We start from the raw sequence: 20553 nt of genomic DNA on the forward strand, positions 1-20553 counted from the left end.
AAGACAAGATAGATTGTTAGTTTTTTAAGGAATCTAAATTCTTTAGATTTGTTGAAGGAAACCTAAACCTTTTATAGATGAGTAATAATATTTTATTTGAAATGAGAAGTGAATTGACAGAGTCAAAGTTCAAACTCAGAATCTTTGACTCTGATACCATGTCAAATCATAACTTATCCTAGAGATAAATTTAATCATTTAAGCAATACTTTAACACTCTCTCTCACTTATTGGCTCAAACTCTCTTTTAGTAGGTGACGTCAAACACGTATAATATTTACTTAAAATGGGGATGAATGACAGATTCAGGGTTTGAACTCATAATCTCTTGCTCTAATACCATGTTAAATCACTACTTGTCCAAAAAAAACTTAAACTTATATCAATTGTTTTTTTTCTTGGGATTCCATTGCTTGGTATGTTAGAAGCTTAGAAATAGATACGTGAGTCATACAAGCAGGGTCCATCTATTGCCTTTATCTTTGAATTAACACAGCATCAAAGTAGACAACTCTTTATCTGGTAACATTCTCTTCGCCTCTCCTAAAAAACCCTAGCCCCTACGTTGTGTGAGCACCGCACAGATAGGGAGGAGGGGTGGCCTTCGCTGCCCTCAACCCTTTTGTGCTAGGCTATTTACCTAATGCTCCCTAGCTTTTGTGAGGTGCTTCCCCCCTTCTCTTCCGCCCCTTTTCCCCTTTAGTGTCCTGTTTCTTCAGCCCCCCCCCCTTTTCCTTCGTTCTGCTCAGCCCCTCTTTTCGTCTCAAAGCTCAGCCCCGTCGTCTCGTCGCCTTGCCATCTCCTTCGTTTTTCCGCAGGATCTGACTGGGCTCTTGGATCGACGCGAATCCCACCTCCTAGCTCTCTGACTCTGCCTTGGTACATTGCCCCTGCTACAGTTCTGTCGTGTTCCGGTCAGTTTTTCCTTCAGCTTTTTTCCTTCCGTCAAGGCTTCTGTTTTGGGGATTTGGGTGTTTTTTGCTTTTTATTTTCCTGGTTCTATTTCTTGCGTTTTTGCTTCTTGTTTTTCCTGTTCGTTTGTTTGGGTTTAGGTGTTTTTATTTCCTGTTTGTTTATTTAGTTTTTTGCTTGTTTGGCACTCTGTGTTGGTGCCGCCCTTGGGGTTTCACTCAAACTCTTCCCCCGGTTCTGAGTGCACCGCCAATCTCCTCTGTATCCGCCTTGCCGCCCACAATCCACTGCCAGTCTTTTCATGCGTCCCCTAGTGATAAGCTTTCAACGCCACTTTCCACGTCGGTTTTCGGCCATCACGTGATCGGCTTCCTTCCGGCTGTCGTCATCCGCATAGTGTGCTTTTCCTGTTGTTTCTTTCGGTTCTATTTATGTTTTTACTTGTATTTGCTTGTATTTCCGTTGGTTTTTTCCCTATACGTTTTTCTATTTGTTTTTTTTTATTTCGTTGTTTCCTTATTTACTTTTGGTCTAGACCTTTTGATTGTGGATGTGATTGATATCATGGCTTTCGGGTCGAGGAGGATGAGTTTTGGCTAGGAGTTTCTTTGCTCTTAGGGCTTAGGAATAAACGCTACCTATGTCTGTTTGGTACAGATCTAATATTAAACCTGATGAATAGCCATGAATTATCGGATGTTTTTGTAATAGTTAAATTGGTATGTTGTTGATGACGTCCTAAATGCGGCCGGAGATGAGATGAGAGTGATTTACAATAATGATGGCCTTCACATGTTGAACAGAAATGGTGGCCTCCATATTTTTTCTTGTTGGATGTTACTGTAATGGCCGGTGGCCTACTGCCTACGTGTCATAACATAGTCCTCTTATGTTGGATGTCATATCCTCTTGTACACACTTTCTTCGTTACTGACTCCAATCTCCGACATTTTCCCACTCCCCAAACACAAACACCCCATTCATGGCAAAATCCTTCAATCCCAAGACCCAAACCTACTCATCTCCACGACCACCCATCCACTTCCCTGCCAACCCCAACCTCTCCCTCACCTCCTTCCTCTTCCAAAGCACTTCCTCTTTCCCTCACACCGTCGCTCTCATTGACTCCAACACCGATGAAACGCTCACCTTCCACCAGCTCAAACTCCACGTCTCCAAGCTCGCGCAATCTTTGCTCCAGCTCAGAATCGGCAAACACGACGTCGTACTCATCGTCGCCCCCAACTCAATCCACTTCCCGGTATGCTTCCTTGCTGTAGTCGCCCTCGGCGCCGTCGTTTCAACCTGTAATCCTTCTTACACCATTCCCGAACTCTCCAAGCAAGTCTCAGACTGTAACCCCAAGCTCATCATCACCGTTCCGGAACTCTGGCACAAAATCGAAGAATTTAATTTACCTTCCATAATGTTAAGTTCCTCAAACTCTATGAAGCTAAAGTCAAATTCGAAAATTTGGTACTACTCTGAATTGATAAAATCGAACCGGGTTTTTGATTTATCGGCTAAGAATGTCAGACAGAGTGACATAGCCGCCCTTCTGTACTCATCAGGCACAACCGGGACGAGCAAGGGAGTGATTCTAACGCATAAGAACTTCATTGCGACGTCATTGATGGTGACAGCAGACCAGGACCGACACGGCGAGCCGAGGAATGTGTTTCTGTGTTTCGTGCCGATGTTTCACGTGTTCGGGCTCTCGGCGATCACGTATTCGCAGCTTCGGAGAGGGAACATGGTGGTTTCGATGGGGAAGTTTGAGTTCCACAAGATGTTTGTTGGGAAATTAGACGCCACTAATTCCTCTTCAGGATCTTGGGATCCAATCTGTCAAGAAAAGCAACAATACACAAGTACGGTAAATAATATTTTACCAAAGATACAGCTCGGTATGTTCCCAGGTAAGATTGGAGGAGTCACACCGGTCTCACTTAAAATCCAATCTTTCCTCGACAGAACATACACGTGTACTTTTGATTAGTACTATAAACACGCACAAACATACACAAGACAAGAAATTTATACGTGGTTCGGCCAATACTGCCTACATCCACCGAGTTGCAGAGATTTCACTACTTTGGGAGAAAATAACAGGGAGACTTTACAAGAGATATTTCAGAGAGAGATTGCACACAACTCTTCTATGTTGTGATCTGCAATTCTTATATGCCTAACACTAGACTTATCTCTCTATACCTTTTTTCTCTCAACCTTTCTTTCTTTTTCTCTCTCTATACTTGCTTGTCTTAGCACACTATGAAACAATGAAGCTTGATGCTCCTTATATAGGTATAGAAGGGTTGGTGAGAATGGTTGGTGAGAATGGTTGGTGGGAATGGTTGGTGAGAATGGTTGGTGCAACAACCATGTTCTATTCATTCGACGGCTTGGTTGGTGCAACAACCTTTACTATTCCTTTGACGTCTTCTAGAAGATACTACCATAGTTTACTCATTTGACTCCATTTTTCAACAATCTCCCACTTGGAGTCTAATGAGTTTGAATCTCAACAATCTCCGCAATTCCCTCTTCTGCAACTCGTCCACTTGTCCTCAAGCTTGAAGACCAACTGAAGTTGAGCACAACTTCAGTTTCTCTATAGTAACTGTTTTGGTTAACATGTTAGCTGGATTCTTGCTGCCTTGGATCTTCTCAAGTATCAACACCTCATCTTCTAGAAGTGATCTGACGAAATGATACCGAAGTCCAATGTGCTTGGTTCTTGAATGAAATGCTGAATTCTTTGCTAAGTGTATCGCACTCTGGCTATCACTGTACAAAACATTCTTATCTTGTCTGAAACCCATTTCTGCCAACAATCCCTGTAACCAAATCATCTCTTTGCTTGCCTCAGTTACAGCCACGTACTCTGCCTCTGTAGTGGATAAAGCAACAACCTTCTGTATCTGCGAAATCCAACTCACTGCAGTAGTACCTACTGTGAAAACATATCCGGTAGTGCTCCTCCTGTGATCTACCTCTCCAGCAAAGTCTGCATCTACAAACCCTTGTAGTTTTAGATCGCCTTTTCTGAAACATAGGCTTCTATCAGTTGTACCTCGTAGATACCTTAGTATCCACTTCACTGCCTCCCAGTGTTGTTTTCCGGGATTTGACATGAATCTGCTCACAGCTCCCACTGCGTGAGCAATATCTGGTCTCGTGCAAACCATGGCATACATCAAACTTCCAATGGCTGAGGCGTATGGAACCTTAGCCATGAATTCCTTCTCTTCTTCTGTCTTGGGGGACTGATCCTTGGATAGCCGAAAGTGACTAGCCAAGGGTGTGCAAACTGGCTTAGCATTACTCATGCTGAACCTTTTCAGAACACGGCAAATGTACTCCTCTTGAGACAACTGCAAAGTACCCATTTGCTTGTCCCTATTTATTCTCATCCCAAGAATTTGCTTCGCTGCGCCCAAATCCTTCATGTCGAACTCACTCGATAGTTGCTTCTTCAACTTCTGGATTTCATCCATATCTGAACCTGCTACTAACATGTCATCGACATACAGTAACAAAATAATGTAACTGGATTCAAACCTCTTGAAGTAACAACAATGGTCAGCGTTGCACTTGTTGTAGCCATGCCTCTGCATAAACCCATCGAACTTCTTGTACCATTGTCTTGGGGCTTGCTTCAGGCCGTACAAGCTTTTAGTCAATTTGCACACAAGTTTCTCTTTCCCTTTGACTGGAAAACCCTCCGGTTGCTGCATGTAAATCTCCTCCTTTAGGTCTCCATGGAGGAAAGCAGTCTTCACATCTAACTGCTCTAGGTGCAACCCCTCTGCTGCAACAATGCTGAGAACTGAACGAATGGTATTCAGTTTCACAACCGGTGAGAAAATGTCGGTGTAGTCAATTCCTTCTTTCTGCTGAAAGCCTTTGACCACCAATCTTGCCTTGTGTCTCTTGGAACCATCATGTTCCTCTTTGACTCTATATACCCATTTGTTGTGTAGAGTGTTCTTTCCCACAGGTAACTTAGCTAGCTCCCATGTCTTGTTAGAGATGAGAGACTTCATCTCATCCTTCATTGCAAGCTCCCACTTGCTCGAGTCCTCTACCTGACATGCTTCAGCATAGCATTCAGGTTCTCCACCATCTGTTAATAACAGAAAGTTCATGTACTTCCTGTTTGGTACATGTGGACGAGCTGACCTTCTAGGTGCAGGCGTAGGAGTTGGATCTTGTGGTGCTTGTTGTTCTGCAGTTTCTTCAGGCTCTTCAGGCTGAGGATCCTCACCAACTTGTTGCACCGGACTACTTTCTGGAAGATCATCCAACTCAACATACATATGATCATCTTGTATTGGACTAGTAGGTTGTGCAGCACCTCTATCCTTGTACATCACCTTCTCATTGAAAACCACATCTCTACTTCGAATGATTTTCTTATGTTGATCATCCCAGAGTCGATAACCAAACTCATCTCCTCCATATCCAATGAAGATGCACTTTAGTGACTTAGGGTCTAGCTTTCCCCTCACATGGTCACTAATGTGCGCATAAGCAATGCAACCAAAAACTTTTAACCATGAAAGATTTACCTTCTTTCCGCTCCATACCTCCTCCGGTATGCGATGCTCCAACGGCACTGATGGTCCTCGATTAATGAGGTAGGTTGCTGTGTTGATTGCTTCAGCCCAAAACTGCTTGGGTAGGCCTGACTGAATGCGCATGCTTCTGGCTCTTTCTGTCAGTGTTCGGTTCATCCTTTCTGCCACCCCGTTCTGCTGTGGGGTTCTTGGAACAGTCCGCTCTAAACGGATCCCATTCTCGAAACAGAACGTTTTGAACCCGGTGTTCTCGTACTCTCCACCGTTGTCAGATCTTAGCTTCTTGATCTTCAAGCCTGTCTCGTTCTCCACCATGGCCTTCCATTTCTTGAATACTTCGTACACCTCCGATTTCTGTCTCAAGAAATAAACCCATACCTTCCTGGAATGGTCATCAATGAAAGTCACAAAGTATGACTTTCCGCCAATGGACGAGACTGCAGCTGGCCCCCAGACATCTGTGTGAACTAGCTCCAGCTTCTCATTTCTGAGGGTTCTGCCACCCGTTTTGAAACTCACCCGTTTCTGTTTGCCGAAAATGCAATTTTCACAAAAGTCGATATTAATCGACTTTAACATTGGTAGCTTCCCCAATGAGTGCAAAACTTTGAGCCCTTTTTCACTCATGTGCCCTAGCCTTTGGTGCCACAGATCTGCTTCAGCACTTGCATTCGCAACAGCAATAGTATCCCTCATATCTGTGGTCATATAGAGGGTACCAGTCTTTTCACCTTGAGCTATCATCATAGCCCCAAATGTGACCTTCCACTTACCTCCGTGGAAGTGAATGCCATGCCCTTCATCATCAAGCTGTCCCACAGAGATCAGATTCTTCTTCAGCTCTGGAACATGCCTGACTTTCTCCAACTTCCATACTGAATCTGCATGTATTCTGATCCGAACATTTCCCATGCCCACAACATCCAGCGCCGTACCATCAGCTAGATACACTTTCCCGAAATCTCCACTAACATAGTTTCCCAAGATTTCGCGTATCGCTGTTGTATGAAAGGAAGCTCCTGAGTCTAACACCCAAGAATCAAAGGGACTGTCAACCGAGAGGATCAGGGCCTCTTGCGCTTCATCTGCCACCACGTTTGCAGAGTCGCTTGTTGCCTCCTTTTTCGGAGCTTTACATTGATTTTTGTAGTGACCCGTCTTGCCACAATTCCAACACTCAATAGTTTTTGAGCTGCTCTGGCTGTTGGAATTTCTTGGATACCTTGATTTTGACCTGCCGGCCCTTGATCTCGACCTTCCATGCCCGTTGCCTCTGTTTGATCTTCTGCCTCTACTTTCCACATTCAAAGCAGATCCGGAAGTGGACTTATCATCTGCCTTCTTCATGGTTGCATGAGAGATGATGTCTTGCACAATCTCATTGAACTTGAGAGTTGTCTTTCCAAACATGAGCGTGGTGACAAAATGCTCATATGAATCTGGAAATGATGCAAGCAATAACAAGGCTCGATCTTCTTCACTGAATTGAACATCTATCCGGTTCAAGTCGTTGATCAAAGCGTTGAAGATGTTGATATGCTTCATCACGTCCTCGCCTTCCTTCATCTCCAGTTTGAAGAGTTTCTTCTTGAGGAAGAGCTTATTTGACAAGGATTTCCCCAGATATATGGCTTCTAGCTTGTCCCACATATCTTTGGCAGAGATTGCTGATATCACATGATTTAACACATCATCTGTGATATACATCTCAATGGTAGAGATTGCCCGTTGATTGATATCTGACCACTCGGGGTTAGTCATGCCCTCCGGTCTTTCTTCTAAGGCAACTAGCAGCCTTTGTTGAATAAGAACGCCACGCATCCGCCTTTGCCATAAGCCAAAATTGATCTTCTCATCAAATGGCTTTATTTCAACTTTCATAGATCCGCCTGATCCATAATGTGGACTCCACTTCTTTGAACTGTCACTTGAAGAAGGAACTTCATGAGTGGTTTCGGGGGTTTCTTGAGACATCCTTCTTGTTGTATAAACTTGACGCTATTGCTCCCACTCGAACGGAACACGAACCGAGCTCTGATACCAATTGTTGGGAAATTAGACGCCACTAATTCCTCTTCAGGATCTTGGGATCCAATCTGTCAAGAAAAGCAACAATACACAAGTACGGTAAATAATATTTTACCAAAGATACAGCTCGGTATGTTCCCAGGTAAGATTGGAGGAGTCACACCGGTCTCACTTAAAATCCAATCTTTCCTCGACAGAACATACACGTGTACTTTTGATTAGTACTATAAACACGCACAAACATACACAAGACAAGAAATTTATACGTGGTTCGGCCAATACTGCCTACATCCACCGAGTTGCAGAGATTTCACTACTTTGGGAGAAAATAACAGGGAGACTTTACAAGAGATATTTCAGAGAGAGATTGCACACAACTCTTCTATGTTGTGATCTGCAATTCTTATATGCCTAACACTAGACTTATCTCTCTATACCTTTTTTCTCTCAACCTTTCTTTCTTTTTCTCTCTCTATACTTGCTTGTCTTAGCACACTATGAAACAATGAAGCTTGATGCTCCTTATATAGGTATAGAAGGGTTGGTGAGAATGGTTGGTGAGAATGGTTGGTGGGAATGGTTGGTGAGAATGGTTGGTGCAACAACCATGTTCTATTCATTCGACGGCTTGGTTGGTGCAACAACCTTTACTATTCCTTTGACGTCTTCTAGAAGATACTACCATAGTTTACTCATTTGACTCCATTTTTCAACAGTGTTGGGGGCGGTGGAGAAGTACAAGGTGAGTTATCTGTACGTTGTTCCACCGGTGATGATTTTGCTGGCAAAGCATAGTGCGGTGAAGAAATACGACTTGTCGTCGTTGAAGCCGATTGGTTCTGGTGCGGCACCTTTGGGGAAAGATGTTATGGAGGAGATTGAAAGGAATTTCCCTCAGGTTTCGATTATTCAGGTAATTGGCTGCGTTCTTTCAACATTTTTTTTTTTTCTCAGCTATGTGATATACTCAATTCACTTTTAAAATTTTTTTATAATTAAAAGATGAATTCAGCATCCCATGTCAGTATATCTCTTCAAACTAATGATTAATCTGTAACGTATATATATTCCACTTTTGCTTAAAAAAAGAAAAAAAAAATGCCTTAAAAAATTGGGTAAAGTCCACTTAACCTCCTTAAACTACGACTTTAATGACAATCTACCTTCCAAACTATCAATTAGGACAATTTACCCCCAAACTATCAAAACAATGACAATGTACCCCCCAATGCTAGCAAAATGATGAAATTACTCCTATAAAATTTTCAATAAGACAAAAATACCCTTAAAATTTTGAAAAAAAAATTAAATTTTAGTATTTTTGTTTTTATTTTAGTAAGGGTAATTTCATCATTTTGTTAAAATTTGGGCTACATTGTCATTGTTTTGGTAGTTTGGGAGGTAAATTGTCGTAATTGATAGTTTGAGGAATAGATTGTCAATGAAGTAGTAGTTTGAGGAAGTTAAGTGAACTTTATCCTTTGTAATTTTTGGGTTTTACCAATATTGTTTGTTAAAGACTTTCCTCCCACTTCAATACTATTCACTTCATTTTTTTTCAAAAAAAATTAACTTCAAAATATTCTCATTTTATTTACTTTTTATATCATATCATTTACTTTTTACTAATGTTTAAATAAAAAATTTACTATAAAACAAAACTTTTCAATACAAACAATTTTAATATTATATATTACATCAACTACAGTATCGAAGGAAAATGAGTCGAACGTATTTAACAAAATTCTTCCCAATTTTTCACACCTTTTCTCGTTTTTAGTTGATTTGACATTATTAACACTCAACTCAACTCAAAATTTTTCAAGTTTATTCAAAATTTTATATTCTTCATACAATCCAAAACATAAGCTCAACTACTTGTTTTTTCCTCATATTCACAATTTTGAATTCAGTTCAGAATAAAAAAAAAAATTCAAAAAATTTATATTCTTGTCTTATTTGTCATGCATGCAGGGATATGGTATGACAGAAACATGTGGAACCATTTCAACAGAAGATCCAATGGAACAATCTCCACTCTCTGGATCAACTGGAACACTTGCTTTAGGAGTTGAATCCCAGATAGTCAGCACAGAAACATTGAAGCCTCTTCCACCTAATCAAATAGGAGAAATATGGGTTCGAGGACCCAACATGATGCAAGGTAGACTTTTCATTTCATGTCTCCGATTTAGTTTCCCACTTTGGTAGAACATGTCTTCATTATGGAAGTTGTATTTAGACCCTGACAACACCTAACTAAAGGGGACAAAGAGTGACCTACCACACAACAACCAACCAAAATCAAATAAACCAAAAACAAATAAATCACAAGATTTTGGTTACCAAGCTAAAACCTTTGAAAAAATGTTTAAAATTTTCAGTTAATTTTAAAATCGCAAGAAATCATAAGACAACACCTAAAGTATACTGCGGTGATTAACCGAAATTTTTGGTTAAAATCGGTTATCGGTTAAGTTTGGTCAGTTACCGTGAGTCTTTTTAATTGGGGGGAAAACACCAAAGGCGGAAAAATTCTGCGCTTTTTCTTCCTTGCCATCTCCTTCCTCTTTGGAGGTTGAAGAACAACCTTGATCATTGCAGTGTCAAATACAGCTTTGACATTCTAAACAATTAGACAGGCTGTAGTGGGAGACGAGAGAGATAGAGGTAGGCGTGAGAGAAAGAGTGGTTTGAGAGAGGCTGCCAGCAGGACAGGGAGAGAGAGAAAGGAGGCAGGAGAGGCGTGACAAGGGTTAGGGTTAGGGTTAGGGCTGAAACTGAAAGAGAGGTATATATACAAGCCAGACGTCGTTTTGCGTTCCAATTAATTTTTTTCAAAAATGAAACGACATCGTTTTACTCCAACTTTCGGTTTGATTAACCCAACAAAAAAAAATTGTTATACCAATTAACCGAATCAAATTGACTTCTGTATAAAAAATTCATACCGATTTTCGACTCACAAAAATCGGTAGGCATTTAATTTGCCAACCCCTAAAAATAATGGCTTTAGTACATAGCAAGCCCTTTTGTCACACCCGAATTCCAAAAAGGTGACCAATTAATGCAAGGAATTTTTTTTTTTTTTTAATGAGTTAACTTTTCATTAATATAACAATCAAATAGGGCAAAATGTTTTCTACAATGCCAAAGATACAATTTTGAATCTTCACAACCCAAATATTATCTATATGTCATTGGTCTATAATTTGCTCCAGGAAAAATGGAAAACTCAGTATGTGCGTACATAAAAAATAAATTAAGAAAATCTTTAAAAATCTCACTAATTTGTGAAATACCTCCTTGATAAAAAGTTCTCTCTTTGGAAATTCTAAAATAAGATGTTTCTGAAAATTTTCAATTTAAAAGTTTTCATAATAAAATTTCTTCTTCTTTGATAACTCTTAAATAAAAATGACTCTAAATTGTAATGCTTTCATGGTAAAAGCTCTCTTTTTTCTTTTTCTTTTTATCATATAAAATAACTCTGAATTATAATGCTTTTATAGAAAAATCTCTTTCTCTATGAAATTTCGTAAACAAATAAACTATAGGTTAAACACTTTTTTTTTTTTTTTTTTGTAACAAGACATCCATTAACAAACCAAGGGGCCAAAGGCCTTACAACAGGAGAAAGAAAGAGAGGGGGGTGGATCAGGGGAAAGATGGAGAGGGGGGGGGGGGGAAATAAGTGGGAATGCAGCCCGAGAACACTCTTGCGGCGACCCAATAAGCCACATGGTGGGCGCAGAAGTTTGCACTTCTGTGAATTTTCTTTGCCTCCCAAAGAGGGGAGGCTTTAAGGAGTAACAAAGAGTTGGCAATCACTGATTGTATATGCCAGTCAAAAGTGATGGAAGGGTTTTGCAAAGCATCTATAATCACCGATGAGTCACCTTCAAGAGAGAAACTTGTGAGCTTCAAAGAGGCTGCTAAGGAGGCAGCAAGCTGAGCTGCAAGAGCTTCACCATAGATGGGATCACATGGAGGATTTATTTGGGAAATAGCCTTAACAATGTGACCCTTTGAATCTCTGCAAACAGCAGCCTGCACTGAAAATTTTTCCCTTATAGCAGTGTCAAAATTGATCTTGTGTGAACCTGCTGGGGGAGGGGACCAGAATTCTTTTACAGTAATAGGGGAGGAATACTTCCAAGCTGCTGCATGATCCAGAGATGTTCTTTTGATGGAGCTAGCCAAAGAAATGATATCTGGAATAATGCCTTCATGCACTGCTTTATTTCTAGAAAACCAGAGAAGATCACATAAAACCGAAGCATAAATTTGAAACAAGTGAGAATCAGCTTTAGGAATGCCAAAAGAGGAATAAGGATAGATGATGCCTTTTATCCAGTCTGGGAGACTAAGAGAGGACCAAGCTAAGGAATCAAGAGGCCATAAAGAGGATCTCCATGCAACTCTAGCAAAAATGCAACGAAAGAAGAGATGGGAAAGAGAATCCTCTTCTGAGCTGCAAAGAGGGCAAAGGGATTCTGAATTAGGGATATTGAAGATAGCTTTCAGCCTGACTTTAGAGGGGACAATGTCCCAAGCAATTTTCCAGAGAAACAAAATCAGCCTAGCATTAAGCTTAAGCTTCCATAAAGCCTTCCAAGAGCCAGACTCAAGAGGAGAAATGACAGTAGAGGTTCTAGGGTTGCTAATCAACCTATAAGCTGAGCAGGTAGAAAAATTGCCATTTGAAGAGGGGGTCCAAAGAAAAGAAGTGGAAAGGTTAGGGCTGATTGGAATCTTTAGAATTTCTTTGACACATGGGGAAGTGAACAAAGAGACCAGAAGAGGGAGATTCCAAGAGCCATTTGGGGTAATGAGATCCGATATTATCAAGTCAGGATAGGAGGACCTATTCAGAAGAAGAGGAGTGGGGGTGAAAAAAGGCACAGTAGGAATCCAGGAGGAGTTCCAAACAGAAAGGGAGGAAAAACTATGAATCCTATGGTAAGCACCTTGAGAGATGATTGGCTTAGACTTTAAGATGCCTTTCCACAGCCAAGAAGAGGAAGAAAGGGAAGAGGGGGAGAGGAAAGATTCAGATTGGAGATACTTACCTGAGAGCTGGGACACCCAAAGAGAGTCTGAACCCGTGAGGAGCTTCCAACCAAGCTTTGATATGAGGGCTAGATTCACATCTTTCATCCTCCTAATGCCTAAGCCACCAAAAACTTTGGGGGTGCAGATAGAGTTCCAAGACTTGAGAGAGAGATTCCTGGTTTTTTATGAGGGAAATCCCCACCAAAAATTTTTGAAAACCTTGTCTAACTGGCTGCAGAGACTCTTTAGGAGCAGGAAGGTGCTCATGGCATACGAAGGGATGGCTGCAGCCACAAAATTGATAAGCATCAACCTTCCAGCTTGAGAGAGGGACTTTGCACGCCATCCATCCATCTTAGATTTAACTCTATCAAGGATATTGAGGAAATCTGCTTTTTTGGAATTGCCTAAGAGGATAGGGAGACCAAGATAAATAGACTTTGATGGGTTTTTGGAGTAGGGCAAGATATCAAGAATCATTGCAGCAGTGGTGAGGTTGGTGTTTTTTGAGAATCTTATAGAAGATTTTCCATTATTAATGGATTGGCCAGACCAGAGGCAGTATTTCTTAAGGCAAGAACAGATACTATTGGCTTCTTTCAGGGTGGCTTTACCAAAGATCAAGAGATCTTCAGCAAAAAGGAGGTGGTGGATGGCTGGGGTATTCCTGGAGATTTTCAGCCCTTTGATGTTTCCTAGAGTTTCTTCTCTAAACAGCAATCTAGATAGGACTTCTGTGCCTAAGATGAAAAGGAAAGGAGAGAGGGGATCACCTTGACGAAGGCCTCTCTCGGGGGAAAACTGACCAAAGGGGCCTCCATTAATAAGAATGGAGAAAGAAGAAGAGGAGATGCATAGTCTGATCCAGTTAATCCAAGATGGATGGAATCCCAACTTCTTCATAACAGATAATATGAAATCCAATTCCATTTTGTCAAAAGCTTTCTCCATATCCATATGAAGAAACATGAAACCCCCTTTTCCTTTTTTGCTTTTGAACGAATGCAGAAGCTCATGGGCCAGAATGGTGTTGTCTTGGATATTTCTGGAAGGAACAAAAGCTGATTGCAGGGGAGATATGATCTTGGGGAGCAAAGTCTTCAATCTAGTGGCCAAAATTTTTGTAATAATTTTGTAGACAATGTTACACAAGCTGATAGGCCGCAAATGGTGCACTGAATGAGAACCCTGCTGCTTTGGAATCAAAGCAATGTGAGAGTGATTTTGCTCCTGCTGCAGATGATGATTCTGGAAAAAATTTCTAATGCAAACAAGAACATCAGTTTTGACAATGGACCAGTATTTCTTATAAAAGAGAGCTGTGAACCCATCCGGACCAGGAGCTTTAGTTGATCCTAAACTGGAGAGGGCTTGAACCACCTCTTCTTCAGGAGGTAAGGCACATAAGAAAGAGTTGTCCTCTGCAGAGACAACAGGATCAAAAAGACTAAGCATATCTTCTTCAATAGGAGGAACCGAGGAGGAGAACAAATTGGAGAAATGGGACACAAAATTCCCTCCAATTTCAGCTCTATCAGAAATCCAAGCCCCTTCATTTGTCTTCAAAAAGTTTACTACATTTGATCTTCTTCTAATCAGAGTAGAGGAGTGGAAAAATCTGGTGTTGAGATCCTTACACTGCAACCAAGTTTCTCTGGATTTCGACCTCCAAAGAGATTCTTCTTTAATCAATAAACCATCAAGTTCTTTTTTCAGCAGAGATTCTTGCAAGCTAGCTTGGGAGCTGGGAGGGGAAATATGGACCTGATCAATCTTAAACAGAGAGGACTTGATCTTTGCTTGAATGTTACCAAAAATAAGGTTGTTCCACCTTTTAAGGGCTGCTTTTGTTTGAGCCAGCTTCTTCACCAGAACAAGGCCTGGATGGCCAGAAACCAAATGCTTCCAAGTAGCTGCAATGACCAGACCACAAGAGGGATCCAGAGTCCAGAATTCTTCAAATTTGAAAGGTCTAGGCAAAAAGGAAGAGGTAGTATTAGTGTTTAGAGAGATGGGGTTATGATCTGAGATGGAGGCCAGGAGTTGGATAAGAGAGAAATCAGGGTGAAGATGAACCCAATCTAGGGAGGCTAAACCTCTATCAAGCTTTTCTTTAATAGTAGCAAAACCTTTTCTATTGTTACACCAAGTGAAGGGGTTACCGACAAAGCCAAGGTCCACCATGCCATGCTGATCTATAAAGTTTCTGAAGGGACAGTGGGAGGAGCTAGCAACAGGTCTGCCTCCAAGTTTTTCAGATTGATCCAGTACAAAGTTGAAATCACCAATGCAGAGCCATGGACTAACAAAAGCCTCACCAGCATCAGTGAGAGAATCCCAGAAGGCTAGTTTGTTTTTCTTTTCTGGGGGGCCATATATACAAGATAGGATCCAGGGGCAGTTGGGAGGGTCAGAATAACACCAAGCTGTGATGTTGTTCTTATTTGTGAGAAAGCTTTCTAGTTCCACGCCTAACCTCCAGGCAAGAACAAGACCACCACTAGAACCAATAGAAGCAACTTGAGTCATCAAGTAGAAACCAAGACGATTCAGAATAGAGGAGACTTGAGAAGGAGAAGTTTTTGTTTCAGAGAGAAAGAGAACATCAGGGCTATTGGCTCTGATCAAAGCCCTGAGACCACGAACTACAGCAGGACGAGAAATCCCTCTGCAGTTCCAAGATAAAATCTTCATATGCTGCTGGGGGACACCACATGGTCCCCTAATTCAGTGGATACAATATTAACTGGCACAACAGAGGCAGCAAGAGAGATAGAAGGTATAACCATTTTCTTTTTTCTAGAAGCTTTGAAGAAAAACCTTGTTGGGAGCTGCAGAAATTTGTTTGGAATGGAGTCCATAGGAGTGGGAGATTCCTATTCATCAGGTGTGAGAGCTATCAGAGGCGAGCTACATGAGCCTTTCTTGCATGGGAGAAGATCCCCAGTCAGCCTAGCTCTTTTCTTTTTAACCAGAGAAGGGTTATAACCTATAGGGGAAGGCTTTACAGGTTTGTGTAGGCGTGGTGGGAAGAGGGAAGAACGAGTGTTTTTTGAGGGGCTAGCTTTTTTGGAATTGTTTGAAATTTTTTTCCCGGGGAGAGTTGAAGGGTTAGTTAAAACCGTTGGTGTGAAAGTGAAAACTGATGTGGAGGGGAGAGGTAGAGACATGTTTGGGCTTAATGGGAGACTAATGAATAGAGAAGGTTCGGCTTTAGTGGAGGGCCCAGGTAGATCCTGGTTCGAGACTAACGAGCAGTGGGAGTGAGGAGATAACTGATTAGGAGGTTGGGATATGGGATGGATAAGAGATTGATGTGGAGTTGGTGGTATGGCTGTGTTGTCCAATGCAGAAGCGGTGGAGGGGATAAAGGTGATGGCATTTAATGAAGGAGAGGTGGGGAGTGATGTGACAAATGTTTGAGATATTTTCTGCTGCATGAGACGTGTAGAGTCTAGCTGAGTTTGGGCATTGTGAACAGGAGTTCGGCCAGCTTCACTAGACTGAGTTAACTCATTTGGCCTATTTTGAGAAGATGAAGGTTGTGTTTGGGTTATGGTAATGGCAGGGCAGGTTTTTGTAATGGGGGAGTTTGAGAGCATGTTAGAGAAGATGTTAACTTGGAGAGAAACAGCATACTTTTCAGGAAATCTATCTTCGGGTGGAGCAGTGCAATGGAAGAGTTTATGACCAATCCTTCCACAAGAAGAGCAGTATATATCCAATCTCTCATATTTCAGAAAAATCTAGAGAGACTCACCTCCATCTCTACGAAAGGTGAACCCAGGCTTCAAAGGGTTTCCCACTTCAATATCCACAAGGAGCCTTAGAAAGCTTCTGAACGTTTTCTTTTCACCACTTAATGCATCTACCTTGATAAGCTTTCCCAGGCCTTTCCCAATAGATATGGCAATCTTTGTAGTCATATTGATTAGAGGAAGACTGTGAACTTGGATCCAAAAGGGGGCTTTGTTGAAAGGTAGTTCACCTAAAGTAGCTTGTGGATGCCATTGCTGGAGAATGATGAGGAAGCCATTGACATTCCAAGTGACTTGTTTCTGAATTCTTGCTAGGTGTTCAGGCTTGGAAAGTTTGAACAGAAATTTGTTTGGTCCTAAAACAGCATGCGAGAAGGGGACGGTAAATTCCCAAGCTTTTGAAAGGGCTACAAAGACAGCCTGGTTGTTTTGAGTTTTATGAGAGATGACATGTCCTACCAAAGGTAGGCATTCATCCGTGGCTGTTTCAGCTTTTAAGGACTCAATCTGGGATGAAGGATCATCCCAAGAGAGAGCCTCTGTCTGGGCAATAAGACTCTCAATATCCATAGGGGAGAAAGGTAGAGAGAAAAAGGATGAGAAAGGAGTAAAAAGGAGTAAGAGAAGGAGAAAAGGTTTCAGGTTGACTGGGAGGAGGAAGAAAAGTTCAGGGGAAAACTTTCTTCAAGAGGAGCTCTTTCAGAGAGAGAGAGCGAGGAGGTTAAACACATTTTTAGTATACATGGTTTAAAGACTTTATTTTTTACCAACTTCGGTTTTAAATGGTAGCTTTCTTATGATTAAAAAGGGAGATAATACTTTTGTTCAACTTCCATCCATAAAATTAACAAAAATCCATGTGGCCAAATGATGAGATCACACGTGGCCATACGCTCATTAAAAATTAAAAATTGTATCAATATTTTTTTTAATTAAAAAAAAAAAAAAAACAAGATAACTTCCTTAGTCTTGAAAACAATCTTATATCACTTAGTTTATTATTCCTTGTCTTATAGATTCCATATTGCAAGTATGACTCATGTAGGGTCTAAAAATCCTTTCAGGTTACCATAACAATCCCGAAGCCACAAAGCTAACTATAGATGGACAAGGATGGGTACACACAGGAGATCTTGGATACTTCAATGAAGAGGGACAATTATTTGTTGTAGATCGAATTAAAGAGCTCATCAAGTGTTATGGTTTCCAGGTTACTTCGCCATGCTAACCATTTATTATGGAGAAGTTTAAAATTCTTGTTTCTTCTATATTTGTATGAATAATCCATCATCAATACATACAACTCTTTCTACTATCGTCTAATTTCCAGTGTTCTAGATTCCATTGAAATCATGGCAAAACTCTGTTGATTCTTCAACTTGTGTGGAGGAATCCAGCCTCACAAATGAGCATGAATATTGTTTGTTAGGTGGCACCGGCAGAGCTTGAAGGGATGCTGCTTTCTCATAATGAAATATTAGATGCTGTTGTGATACCGTAAGTAGGAGAATCATAGAATCCTTTTTCCCCTGCTGCTATTGCCTTTATCTTTGAAATTAACACTTCATCAAATCAAAGTTATATCTTAATTTCTATTTGTAGATTCCCCGACACTAAAGCTGGTGAGGTCCCAATTGCATATGTTGTTCGCTCCCCAAACAGCTCGCTAACAGAAGAAGATGTCCAGAAATTTATTGCCAAGCAGGTAAGGATGGGGGGCCTGAAAAGCATAAGTTTTTAGACAAGGAAATAGTAGTTTTTATAAGTGAGATGCTGAACACCATTATAGTAGTCTCTTTTGAATTGAGAAATGCTATAGCATTTATCTCAATCTTCTTTTCATTTTCTTCATCCTTTTATTTTTTTTTAAAAAAAAATAATTATTTGATCTATAGAATCTACCTAAATGAAGGTGTAAGTCCTACAGATCTAATAGTTGATTATTTTTTTTTTTAAAAAAAAAAAAAAAAAAAGTATGGAGAAAGATGGAAGAAGAATGAGAGAATACTATGTACCAGTTCTCTTTTGGATTATGGATGCATCCTCTTTTTGCCTATATATATATGGTTTGTGAATGTTTTAAATAAAGGTATTAAAGAGCTTTATTAAAAGCACATTGAGGAGCTTCTTCTATATGAATAACTTCTTATATAATTGTGAGAGCACTCTTTGCAAGCCTATAAGCTACTTCGTTCGCTTCTCGTCGAATATGAGAGACTCTACTTTGTATAAGAGATTGCAGCACAATTCAAGCATCGTCAATTACTTGGCCATAGCGACACCAATTTTGTCCCTCGATCTTTTCGTAAGGCCTGCACTACTTGTAACGTATCTCCTTCTAGCTCCACCTTAATTCACCCCATCTCTTTAGCAAAAATAATTGCCCGTAAAGCAGCAATAGATTCAGCTATAATTGGGTCAGTAATATTACCTTTTGATGATTGCAAGGTAGCCAGCACCTCTCCCACAGAATCACGTACAATCACTCCTATGCCCATATTCTTATTATGTATGACTACTGCGGCATTCCAATTGACCTTGACAATTCCTTCAAAAGGAGTTGTCCAACGATGGCAAACTATTGTTTCTTCATCTTCCATTTTATTTTGGATGGCTTGTGCATCTGTATATTCTTGGATGGTCTCAAGGGCCTTCTGAACAAGTTGGTTAGGATGGTCATAGACCCCCCACCCACCCACCCCACCCCAATTCCTTCAGAAGGAGTTGTCCAACGATGGCAAACTATTGTTTCTTCATCTTCCATTTTATTTTGGATGGCTTGTGCATCTGTATATTCTTGGCTCAAGGGCCTTCCGAACAAGTTGGTTAGGATGGTCAACCCCCCCCCCCAATGGACCACATATATTATTTCTTCTTAGCCACAAGTTCCAAGCGACCACCGCCATTGCCTCCAATTCATCCTTATTGCGCATAATATCTACAAAGAGTATAAACTCTATACATCTCACCGCATTTTTAAAGCTTCCGACAACGTACACTCCATGCATCTCTAGCTCGCACTTGGGAAAAAAAAAAGTCAACTTGACATTTATAAGGCTCAACACATATCAAGTACTTAATGCTTCAAAATAAGAGAAATGCTACAGTTCCTCATAGTGTTCTCTTGATCCTATTTGGAAAAGCGAAAGCAAAAAAAAAAAAAACTTACCCCACTAGTCCCACATTTTTTTTTTTTTAAAAAAAAACAATATCTACGTGGGATTAGACGAACACGAGGAGAAACCATAACATTCTCCTTAAAGTAATGCGAGTGTGTATTCACTTGTGTATATTTCCTTTTATTATTATTATTATTATTATTATTATTATTATTATTATTTTTCTTAGATATTTTATAGTTAATATGTACTATACACAGATGTGTTTGCATGGTGATAAAGCACTTTCATCATAGAGCGAATACTATAGGTTATTTAGTGACTTTTTTTTATTTTTAAATTATAATTTTGAAGTTTAAAAGTTTTTGATAAGTTTCTTTTGCCTGTACAGGTTGCGCCATACAAAAGATTAAGGGCAGTAACTTTTGTGAAGAGTGTTCCAAAGTCAGCTTCAGGAAAGATTTTGCGAAGAGTGCTCATTGAGAAAGTCCGATCCAACATATAAAGGTACCAAGCTCTCATAAAGCTCTTGTCCCCCCTTCAAGCCTTAACCAAGGCCAGCCTATCTTGTCTTTAACAAATGACTAGATCGACCAGCTGAATTATATTAATAAATAATCATGTGTGTGTGTATATATATATATATATACTACAGAAGAAAATCAAGGATTTGCGTTGTTTTTTAGATGATGTGATAAATAATAATGTGAAGAAGTTCACGTCGTTTTATTCACTTCTTTTTCTTTTTCTTTTTTTTCTTTCATATAATCAAATTTGGACAAATAAGTGATCAAAATATCAAAAAGGGGTGAATTCGAAAAATAATAGTGCAAATAAACGAACTAAACTAGGAAATTGGCCAAATAAATGGCTCGATCCTCTCAAAGGGACTGTGCACATAAAGCAGTTATAAAAGCAAAAGGAGCACATGAAGATTGACAAACCTCAAGCGTGTCATAAATCCTAATTACATGTGTAAGAACTTTAAGATATCCAAACCCATCTGCCCCTCAGCACAGAACAACATCATCCACCCGAAAGAAGTCGATGCAGGAAACACACTGGAACCGAAGAGAAGGGAGTACCGACTCCGGAAGC

At 40.4% G+C, this 20553-nt stretch overlaps 1 protein-coding gene across 1 annotated transcript; it reads left to right on the forward strand.

The window, feature by feature from the left end:
• Positions 1–1837: 1837 nt before the first annotated feature.
• LOC132192141 (putative CoA ligase CCL10) lies at positions 1838–20140 on the forward strand. Its single transcript, XM_088510938.1, has 8 exons — positions 1838–2707; positions 5018–5029; positions 8257–8436; positions 9498–9687; positions 17401–17546; positions 17766–17833; positions 17939–18041; positions 19847–20140. Exons 1-8 carry the CDS (start codon positions 1895–1897, stop codon positions 19958–19960), a joined length of 1626 nt encoding a protein of 541 aa, XP_088367064.1. The 5' UTR covers positions 1838–1894; the 3' UTR covers positions 19961–20140.
• The last annotated feature ends 413 nt before the right edge of the window (positions 20141–20553 follow it).

This window comes from Corylus avellana, chromosome 10, assembly GCF_965113065.1.
Source record: "Corylus avellana chromosome 10, dhCorAvel1.hap1.2, whole genome shotgun sequence".
Classification (NCBI taxonomy): Eukaryota; Viridiplantae; Streptophyta; class Magnoliopsida; order Fagales; family Betulaceae; genus Corylus; species Corylus avellana.

Bases quoted from the DNA above. Each gene is read 5' to 3' on its own strand.
- LOC132192141 (XM_088510938.1), top strand. From the start codon at position 1,895: ATGGCAAAATCCTTCAATCCCAAGACCCAAACCTACTCATCTCCACGA. The intron at 8,437-9,497 runs GTAATTGGCTGC...TCATGCATGCAG, and splicing joins CTCAGGTTTCGATTATTCAG to GGATATGGTATGACAGAAAC. The intron at 17,834-17,938 runs GTAAGTAGGAGA...TTCTATTTGTAG, and splicing joins TTAGATGCTGTTGTGATACC to ATTCCCCGACACTAAAGCTG.